Genomic DNA, 11256 nt, shown 5'->3' with positions numbered 1-11256 from the left:
TTCTGCATGATACACATTTTAAAATAGAATTATAGTACCGGATTGTCCAAAACAGGGGTGTCAAATGTGTGGCCTGCGGGCCAGATTTGGCCCACGGAGTCTCCCTAATCTGGACTGTTGGGCTATCAGAGGGCACTGAAAGTTGGGCCTTCGGCCCCATTGGGCATGGCCATCAGAAGACAGCTTGGCTTGCTGCCACCAGCTCCCACACTCCTGCTGCCCCTGCTCTGCCTCTGTTCCCATTGGATTCTGCACTACCTCTGCTTGTGCTGCTGCTGGACCCTGCACATCTGCTGCAACTGTGAGAGTCCACTGCAGAAGCCCTCATGCCCTAAGTTAGATTCAGCCCACAAGGATCCCTGTGGCCCAGATCTGGCCTAGGGCTGCAGGGGTGTTTTGACATCAAGGATGTAGAGTATTCAACCACAGTATCTCTACAATATTCTACATTTTTGTTTACTTAACAAGATGACAATGTTGAAAACCCCAAAATGTCTTGGGAAACAATGATTTCTTTACAAGTTTATATATTTCCTAGCTGCATATAGTAGCACTTATACACATAATTTCAACTTTCTTTAAAGTACAAAGAAGACTGAACTCATATTGTAGGGTTTTTTATGATACAAACTATGAAATAATGCTAAGATATGTTATTGAATTCCATGAATAAAGCATTTTTTTAAAGCAGATCATACAAAATGAACATTCTTGCATTATTTTACTCTATTAGGAGACTAAAATAATAGTCTCTATTTGCAATTGCAATTAAAAGAAAAATACAATCTCAAGGTAGTATATTTTGAGGCTAGCTAAAAGTAAAATAAATTTTCAGGATTCAGGCCACTTAAAGTGCTGTGGTCTGATATGTAGGCTGTCATTTGATTTTAGAAATCAAAAAGGCATTTTAAATCTTCAAAGTGGGGGGGATTGGAATTCTGTCTACATTACAAGAATGGTAGAATGAAGCAGCAGAATAAAAACCTTAATTTTAAAGCAGTGCAAAACCCTATTTGTTAAGCACTTTAAAATTAAACCTTTCTTGCTAGAATGCTAATACAGCGATTAAAAAGTCATGGCAGCCATAAATCTCATACAATTTCCTTTATATCCCACTGGTTATTAAAGGGTTGCCAGCAGTATAAAAATCACTGCTTCCAATTATTATTTTTTTAAATCTACGAGTGACACCAATATTTTTTCAGCGAGATACAAATTGGAAGGATGAGACTGAAAATATTTTCTGTATTTTCAGTTTACAGTACTTTAGACAGCATTTAGGAGCCATTTTCTCTGATTAGTCAGTTTTCCTGATTTTGTGTGGCTCTTCATACACCAGTAGAGAAGGATTTTAAAAGAGAAAAGCCTTAGAATACAAAAATTCATAGGAACATTCAAGTTGGGTGTAGGCAGGCAAGGTTCTTTGGGTAAATCTGACATCCTTTATTAGACCAACTCAAATAGTTGGAAAAATTCTTCTTTGCAAACTTTCGGGTACAATCAAGGTGAGCACAGCATTTGTAACTTTTTTTTTTTTTTGTGCTAGATATATAATTGATTATATCCATTTAAATTCTTACCAAACCAGCTATTACATTTGTTAGCAGTCAGTTTGTAAATTAAGCAGATCATTTTCAACACTCCAAGAACAGACCTAGGATTCTCAAACCTTTCTTCTCCCTTGAGCTGCTGATCAACTACAGTTTCCTGCCCTGAGTCCAGTTCTACACCTTTGTTTATATTGTACTAAGTATAAGAAATTCTCCAGGGCAAGGCGATAGGATGCTGAAAAGTGATAGGAGTTAATAAAAAAATGGTCCTCTTCCCTCATGTCTGGAGAAGCACCACTTAAGGATGTCAGGCAGCAGGCAGTCTACGTCAGGGGTGGATAATTATTTGGACTGGAGGGCCACTTATGTTCAGTGAGCTATTGCAAGTGGGGGGGAGGGGTGCCGACCTTTGGGGAGATGCAAGTAGTCCTATTTGGCTCCAGGCCGTCCACCCTATACCTGCTGCAAGGGGCACTGGACAGAGTGACTGGGTGGGCAGGTTGTCCATGGACCAGCTGGGACCCCTGTAGGCAGGGCATGCTCGGTTGGGTTGTGGGTGGGCAGGAAGCGGCATCTGGGAGCAGGGATGGGGCTGGGTCCAGGATCACGGGGCCGTGCCAACTTATGGCTAGGGCAGAGCTATGATATACTGCTCCCCATGTACCCGCATCCCCATCCCATCCCCCCAGCTGAGCATGCCCTGCCTGCTGGGGTTGGCCTAGGCTGGACTCCATAGAGACCCCACCTGCCCACCCTTTCCATCAGGCACCCCCAGTGGAGGGGGTGGACTGGCAGCAGCAGCTGGGCAGAAAGTCCGGTTGCTGCACTGATCCTGCCTTGCCATGCGCCCGGGGGTGGCAGGACTGGCCCCTGTGCCTGGGCTGGGTGGGGCTGAGGCATCCGCCAGGGGCCAGATGAAATGCTTTTGCCCACCCGTGCTGTAGACAGCGGGTTGAGCTTCACCAAAACAGCACCGGAGAAGCCCTGACAAAGACGGAAAAGGATGGAAAAAGCTTCCTTTTCCTTGAGTTTTCACTCTGCTGAGGATTTAGAAGCCAAGAGGAGGACTACATTTTGGAGTCCAGGGAGGAGGGATTTTGAGTACGATTCCCTTGCCTCGGGCTGGGGATTACAAGACTGAGAAATCCCGACAGAAAAGGAGGAGGATGTCTTGGATTTAGGGGCCTGGAGAAGTGGGGCTGGATGGGACCTCCAGAACTCATCTAGTCCTGCCCCTGCCTGGGGCGGGATTGGGATCCCCCTGTCCACACCACCCGACAGAGATCCGTTCTCAAAACGCCAGTGCCCCTGCCCTGCCCCACGGCGAGCAGCGGGGCCAAGGGTAAATCCCTTGCCAGACCTGCAGGAGGGGCAAGGCCCTCGAACTGGGAGCCTGCAGTTTTAGGCTTCACCTCCCTGACTCCATGGCCTAGTTGCAGGCTCCAGGCCTTGCCTGCCCTGACCCCTCAGTCCTTTGGGCTTGGAGCCCTGGGGCTGCAATCAGGGCGGGGGCGGAGGGAGGAGGCCAGGGCTGGGCAATGGCTGCAGCGACGGGCCGGGGCGACCCACTGGCCTTGGGCGAGGTGCTGCCGCCCCCACTGCCGCCCGCCGCCTCCTCGCGAGGGAGCCGCTGGGGCGACCATGAGGAGATTGCACAGGTGGGGCGGACCGGGAGGGCCCCTCAGCCTGTCCTGCGTGGCCTGTGGAGCGGGGCAGGCTTCCCTCAGGCAGGGCACAAAGCACAGCGAGGGCAGGGGGTGTCGGGCCCAAAACCCCTTGGGCTCCTTGGGAGCGAATGCCAGCAAGAGGCAGCATCCTGGGGCCTTGCTGGAGAAGGACTTGCACAAGCCTGCATAAAAAGCTGCAGAGTAAACCCAGGCAGGGGAGGGTTTCACCACCTCCTTGAAGGTATCAAGATAGACTGTTTGAAATGCCAGGGTACAAAGTTGCTTTGGAGAAAGAGCTGTGCCCTTGGAGAAAGCCCCCAGGGTGTCGTCCCACATCCATTGCAGTCTAGTGAAAGAGGCAGGTGGGTTTGAAGTTGAACCCCTCACATAAGCAAATAGAAACTCGGTTTCTGCTCAGGTTTTTATTTCCAGGCTCCCCCTTGTGAATTTACAAGGTATGCAATGATATGTATCCCATAAGGGGAAAAATACGTTTAAGCTCTGTTCTTTTACAGATTCCCTTTAAAATCCTTCACGGACACAAGGATGCTGTGAGCTCCTGCCATTTCTGCTGTGAAGACACAAAAATTCTTTCCTCTTCTTTTGACAGATCAGTGAAACTCTGGGTAGGTTATGAATATATCACAGTGCCACTGAAAGCCTAATTGAAGCTTGCATTGTCATGTATAAACATAGATGAGGAATCACCAGTAGACTATCTAAACAATTATTATTGAATTTTAAAGTAACAAAACTGTTTCACTGGCTCAATTAAATGATAAGATTCCTCTTTCATACTTTCCAAGGGCACTCTTTATAAGCAGATAGAGGGGAAGGTTTTTCCATGCCAGCGAGAGAGCAAGTTCCTAAAATATCCCAAATGCTAACTAATTTTCTGGAAAAAAACCTGACATTGGTGTTAAGATACAACTCTTTTCAATGTGGGCATCACTGAGCAGCTTCTATACTGTTAACGAGGAGGTTGAGAGCATTCCTGGATAGCTATGGCCCTAAGCACTTAAGTGTTTTGTTGCCTTAGTGCTCGTAATGAAATAATTTCCATCATATTCTTTGGGTGGTGGATGTTAGTGACTGTACGCTGGAATAGGCAATAAATGTAACTAGCAGCAAGGCCATGATGCAGCATATTTTTCATATGCTGATTTTTGTTTTCCTTAAAGCCTAAAGTTGTCTGTTTTTTTTCTGTCTTTTGCCTGATTCCCTTGGTCAGTTTTGTGAAGCTACCTAAGGTTTCCTTAAAATTCCAACCATGTAGGGCACAGCAACCAGGGTTCCCGGGCTGAGATGCACAAGAATCCTGTTTTACAAGACGGCCCAGAGATTTAAGCTTACGTAATTATTTGATTTTTTATGAACAGTGCACCATTTAGCTGTGCTGAATACTTTGCATGTACTGATATCAATTGTATACGAGCTGGTTTGTAATTCAGTTCAAATACTGATACCAAAGCAGAGCAGTGCCTTAACAGCTGCAGCAGATATGGCTACAAAAAGATGTGCCTCCTTACTAGCATAGCATACTTGATGTCTATCATAGGATTTTATCTTAAGACAGAACATTTGGAAGCAGACAAAAAAAAAGGCTTTACTGGAATTTATGGTAGCTCCTATTGTTGTCCGGGGTATCCAAAAGTTAGGCTGTGTGACACCTTTTCATCCGTCTTGTAAAACAAGTGAGAAGGCCCTAAAGTAGGCAATCATGGAGACTTTCAAAATAATACTTGTCATAGAAAATAAGTAAATACAGTGGGCTATGATATTCATAGTTACATTTTAATAACACTCTCAAATTGTCAGAACCTGCCTCATCCCATCATGCAATAGGAATTTATTAAAGTGAAATCTTTTTCCTATTTTTAATGAAAACCTATGCAACCCAATTTGCATGTAAAATATTTAAATCAAAGCAAGAAAATGCTAAGATCACCCAGGAATCTTTCTCCGACAAAATGGATAGAGGGGACCCATAAGTATTCCCCTAAAAGGGAATAAACCATACCCATTTTTTTCTGAGGTGTGCAAGATTAGTGTGTCTGATAATACTTGCTTATTTGAAGCATATGTATGTAAAAGAATTTTAATTCAACACATCCTGCATGATGCAGATTTGTCAGGATCCATCCAAGAGCACCTCCCTTAACATTGAGAACTTCCTAATAAGCATCATAGAAGAGAGATCAAGATTGATTACAAAGAGCTAGCAAAACTCTTAATTATACTTTAGAGTTTCTCTGTTTCTTTTGAAAGAGTAGGTATCAAATGATTGATTGCCTCTTAGAGAGTGTTTGTAGTTTCTCTTGTGAATAGAAAGTACTTCACTGGCAGTGCACACATCTTTTAGAAAACTAAGATTAATAAGGTACACAGTATACACATACCAGATAAAACTAGAAGGACAAATTTAATTGCAAGACTTTCCTTCACTAAGAGAAAAACAGAACAAGATTTTAGGTTTGATCATGGGGTTTTTTTGTTCAGCCTTAGAGAAAATGTCAGTTATGTCTGATGTCTCTAATGTCAGTTATTGCAGCATTTGGACCACTAACCCATTCAGAAAATAAACAACACAGCAAAATGAATTTACTTTAGTTCCAATTATGTGTATAATAGTTGTTATTTTAACCTAATAGCTCTTTCAGATGAGGGGCTCTGACAGGGGTAGCTGCTTTATAATCTAGACTCCAGTCCATAGTACAAAGTACAAATGGGACAGGGTTAAAAAAATTAAAACAATTAAACTGCACAGCTGCTATTGGAGAGAGCTAAAAAGTTCATGTGCAATAAAGGCAATATGCAGTGGGTCAAGTAGGGCCTGACTCTGAAAACTTGATTCAGATTTTAAAAATCTCATTAAAATAATCAGGAATAATCAGACAAATAAAGGATCGCTCATTTGTGAATTTCCCTTGGTATTTTAACCTGAAATTATTGCTATGTGTCGGAGTATAATTTCTGTATTTAGAATGTGTTCAAGTAGCCATTTCCATTAGGTATCCTATCACAGGCAAGTTTTTAGACAGGTTTTCACGGAGAATAATGAGCTGGTTTTGTAGATGTTTATGGCAGCTTCTCCCAAGCATGAGGAATGAGTGAAAGGACAAAGGTGTCTGAAAAGTTTTAACAGAAGCTGGCATTAGAGCTCATCAGGGGATTTTATACTAAATGAGAGAAGATAGTGGAGTGGGGGTTATGTAATCAGTCTCCTGCATCAACCTGATCTCAGAATTTATACCAGAGAAGCTCTGCAGCATGATAACAGGAGCAGAGGAAGTTGACCTCAGGAGTGAGTCACCATTGCCTTTGTTATTTTGCTGGTATCACTTTATTATTTGTGTTGCAGTAGCACCTAGGGATCCTAGTCATAAGAGCTACTGTGCTAGATGTTGTACTAACAGAACAAAAAGATAGTTCCTATTTCAAAGACTAGAAAGCTAGCTACAGACAGACACAGGGAGCGCATAAAGAAACAATCACAATGATGGGCAGTATGACTAGCAGTGACCTTTATTGATGGCTGATGCATGGGAGAAATGAAAGACTATTTCCTTACAGGGATGGATGTAGCAATCATTCTAATTATTAGATCAGATCCTATAGCTGGGACCAACTTTACTGATTTCACATGCTTTCCTTCTCATTGTTTATATGTTGCAATTTAACCTTTCAGGATCTTAACAAACCACTTATTAATTAAACTCTTCTGGATTTATTCAAGGATGTTGCCAAAGGTGTTCATATTCAGGTGTTTGAAGAAGAACACACAGCTCCTATTTCTGAGTGCAGTTTGACTCCTGATAACAAAAGGTGATGTTTCAGTTGTATTAAAGAGCAAAAAATACTGCTATTCGACCGAATGTTACATTTTTACAGCACGTGGAAAAACTCTATATAAAACTCAAAATAAATGAGTTGAGTATTGGTAGAGAGAGCTGTTAGGAAAGAATGGTTGGATTCTCTTACTAATTACACAAGGACAGATGTATTAAAGGTGATTAAATAAGCACAGACAGAAATAACTGTGATGAAGTAAAGCTATTATTGACCAGTACAATGTAGTGCATGGGGCTGTGTCATATAGCCTGCAGGGATCCCCACAGATCTGGAAATTTGGCAGTGTAGGAGCAGTGGCACTGTTAATTGCCACAGCTTCCAGAGTAGCAGTCTGGTTGTCACTTCTGCCAAATTTACAGGCCCATGGAAAGCTGTGTGGGCTGGTTGACACAGCCCTGCAGGGTAGATTCAGCCCCTAGGCAGAAGGTTGAGCACTGCTGTCTACAGTGATGGTTTTTTTGTGGCACACAGCTTGTCTAACTTTGATTGCAAGGTCCACAGGGCAAGGAATATGTCTTTTATTCTTTGTTCTTAAAGCTCTATGCAAACGTTTACCATTTAATACATTTTTAATAATTATGAATTAGCTTTGCTTCATTAGTACAGTCTGACACTGAAATGTCATCTTCATTTAAATTCTCTCCTGTCTCTTGCTTATTAACATTCTGTAGTTTTATAATCAAAGTATTATCATTCTGCTATTTAAAGAGGAGCTGCATTTTATCCAGTCATGGACATTTGATAACCAAAAGCAACTGCAGCATACATTAACATTGACATTACATAGATCAAGCAAGAGTATAATTTCTGGCACATTGCTATCATGAGCTCATACCTTAGTTGAATTTCAGTCAGGTCGAAAAGTTGACCAAGCCCTCTTGGCAACCCCAGCAGCAGAGCTACAAAATAACTTTTTGCCTAAGATCTTGAAAATGGCAGTTTCATAATATAATGTCCTTTAAACCAATTTCTAAGTCAAAGTACAGTCAGTATACAGTCTGGATGTGCCCTTTTGTGCTATGGAGTCTGTATTTAAGATTAGCAAATAAATTATTTGATAACAAGTAAGTACAAGTACAATGCAAATAAAATACCTTAAAAATAAAATTGCATTTTGAGGTAATCAGAAGATTAATATATGAAGTTTGACTTCCTGTTTTTTTTATTCATGTAATGGATTTAAAATCTATTTTCATGCAGAACAGTGGTATTTAGTGACATAGGAAGTTGTTCAAAAGCTGAAAAATGAAGTTTTCATGTTAATAAGGAATAATGATCATGTTCCATAATATTTAGTGTAAATGCCTATTTAAGCAACTAGGAATATTTAAGAAAGCTGTGAGCGAGAAATAATTATACAAGCTCCCATTTAATTGAAACCTGTAGGTTTCTAGTAAAGTTTATTGAATGGCTTTTTATGTAATGTGGCTTTGTGTTTGTGCACAGCAACGTGTAATACAAGGTTTACCGAGCAACAGCAACTACTGAAAATGCAACCCCCCACAAAAAACCCCAACCCGTAAGACCTTCACCAAGTAATGACAAGGACACTTACAAATCATAACAGCAAGCATATCTTGATTGCCTTAAAACTATTTTAAAGTTAGTGATAAATAAATAAGTTATAATGAGGTGTAGGGTGTAGCTGTGTTGGTCTAAGGACATGGGCAGAAAAGGTTCTTTGGGTAAGTTTGATATCTTTTATTAGACCAACTCAAATAATTGGAAAAATTCTTCTTTGCATTGACTGTTTTTTTGTATATGGATTGGCCTCTGGCTGCTTTACTCTTCCATCCAGGAACAGCACAGACCAACTGCAGATGCTTCCTCAGCCTCACAAAGGGTATCTATACCCAAAAGCTTTCAAAGAAGAATTTTCCCAACTTTTTGAGTTGGTCTAATAAAAGATATTGGATTTACCCAAAGAACCTTGTCTGCCTAAGTTATAATGAGAAATAAAATTGAGTTGGCTGCCTGTCTACAAAAATTAGGATATGATTTTTGTGTGTTAATTTCTCATAGGAAAAATCCCAACTTTTATTTTCAATTTAACAGACTTCAGCAAAAACTGTATCGTTCTTAGGTAAAGTAGTATATTAAAAAAATCAATCTATTTTAAATTACTGGAGAGTGAGGAGGGCAATTGACTTAATAGAGAATTAAAACTGCTGGCATTTTTTCCACCAGTGATGACTTTCCTTGTTTATTACCTTATAGCATTTTAAGTTTTTCTTTTTGAATTGATATGTTGTTTATCATTTTAATTAAATTTGTTTTTTAGGGTGATAACATCATCATATGATAAAACAGTAAAAGCTTGGGATATGGAAACTGGAAAAATGCTTGTATGTATTGATATTAAAGTATGTACAGCAGAAATATCAAGCTTCTGAAGATAGAATGTACAGAATTGGTAAAAATGAAATTGTTACTTTGTGGGTCAATGTGGTGTAGCTGAAATTGGTATGTTAGAATTCTAACCTTAGCTTTGAAGGTGATTAACTGTGATTTTTGGGCAAGCCACAATTGATGTATCTCAGGTATGCCATCTGTGAATTGGGTCTAATGATGATTTCCCACCTCAAAGCTAGTTTGAGGTTTATTTCATTTAATACTTGTGAGAATTTTAGTACCTAAATTAGGAAGGCATTATCTGTTTATAAATTTCTTGTTAAAGCAAAATTGGAAGTTGGTTAAAATAAGGGAGGAAAACACTTATCAAAAGTAATTTAAAATAAAACAACAGTGATAAAAATTGTTCTGCCTGAACCTGTTCAGTGGTTGTAGTAGAAATAATAGGAAATAATTTCATTACTAGTCCCTAAGAATAACTTCCAAAATGTCTTGTTTTCTTTTTCAGTGGACAATAGAGCATGAAGGCCTTGTAACTTCATGCAATATTTCTTATGATGGTAAATATGTGGTATCTGGCTTGGACAAAGAAAATGCTATATGTATTACTGATGCAGTAAATGCAACAACGGCGATGTATATCCAAGGTAAGTCTTAAAAATTAGCTATATTTGTGTTCAATTGTTGAATTTTTAATTGCTTGCAAAAATGAGAAAAGCTAAATTAATATTATCCCAAGATCAAATTCAAATAACCTTACTTGTGGTTGGGAGGTAATTCTGTGTAAGAGTATTTCACAGAAGACATAGCACAACAATGTCCTCTTTGTGGCAATGTTTACAGAACATCTGGGTTTTCTTACAAGATATATTTATCCATTTACTCTTTGGCAATGTGGATTCAAATGGGTCCAGGTCAGAGTCTTAACTTTATGTTTTGCTTTCTGTTACTTGTTTTCTATTTTCTCATATCTCTTTCCTTTCCTTTATAAGTGTTTTCTGTACTAGACTCCTCTGAGGCTCTTGAATTTTAATTAGATTTTTTAGGATCAGATTGGTGCTGCTTGCATTAGTGATTCATTATAGTGCAGTATGACAATAATATTTGTAAGAAAAACAGCTCCCTGCTGTGTTTCTGGAGAGGGATCAGGGCTGTGAATCCCAAGCAGAAGAAGGATTCTCCTCACAGCTCAGAGTAAGGTGCTTAAGTCTGAGAGAGGGACGGAAGTTTAGACATATCCTGTTGTTAGTATTGCCAGCATACTGGCAACGTTAAATGGCTTTTTGCTCAACACACTGGCTTTGTGTGTCCTGGTCAATTTACCTTACTTTGTCCTTGCATTTTATAGTGAGCCTAGGCATCTATATTTGGTCTGCGGATTCCACTATAAAGGGACATTGGGTATGTCTACACAAGACGCTTTACTGCCCAGTAGACTAATTTACTGTACAGTAAAGCCTCACCATCTACACATTCAGGCAGTTACTGTGCAGTAAATTAGACTACTGTGTGGTTAGTTTGCTACCTGTAAATACAGATAGTAAACTAACTGCATGGTAGGTACTGTGTGCAGTAGTTCATGTGTAGACACTATCCAGGAACAAATTTGCTCCTGGTCAGCCATACCACTCAGGAGCCAGCCTCCTACTTGGGCCGAAGTTGGGCCAGTCCCATGGCAGGGATGGCTCTATGCCTGCCCCAGTCTGGTCTTTCAACCCCTGGCCTGACCCTGGGGCCTGTGCTTCTTGCTGCTTGCCCTTGGGCATTGGGTCCCGGAGGAGTGGCCCTGTGCTAGCTGCAGCAGCAACCTGGCTCTGGCCCCCAAGGCCTGACCC

At 40.7% G+C, this 11256-nt stretch overlaps 1 protein-coding gene across 1 annotated transcript in view; it reads left to right on the top strand.

The window, feature by feature from the left end:
- Positions 1 to 3088: 3088 nt before the first annotated feature.
- WDR88 (WD repeat domain 88) overlaps positions 3089 to 11256 on the top strand; it is a 28293-nt gene continuing 20125 nt past the window's right edge. The window contains exons 1-5 of the mRNA XM_090063269.1: positions 3089 to 3208; positions 3733 to 3843; positions 6954 to 7042; positions 9351 to 9414; positions 9930 to 10068. Coding sequence (XP_089919395.1) covers positions 3089 to 3208; positions 3733 to 3843; positions 6954 to 7042; positions 9351 to 9414; positions 9930 to 10068 — 523 coding nt within the window. The remainder of the gene's footprint in view (positions 3209 to 3732; positions 3844 to 6953; positions 7043 to 9350; positions 9415 to 9929; positions 10069 to 11256) is intronic.

Source organism: Crocodylus siamensis, chromosome 9 (assembly GCF_052110815.1).
Source record: "Crocodylus siamensis isolate JL-2025a chromosome 9, ASM5211081v1, whole genome shotgun sequence".
Lineage (NCBI taxonomy): Eukaryota > Metazoa > Chordata > Crocodylia > Crocodylidae > Crocodylus > Crocodylus siamensis.
Note: the sequence above shows the minus strand (reverse complement) of the source record. Positions and strands in the feature narration are given on the sequence as shown.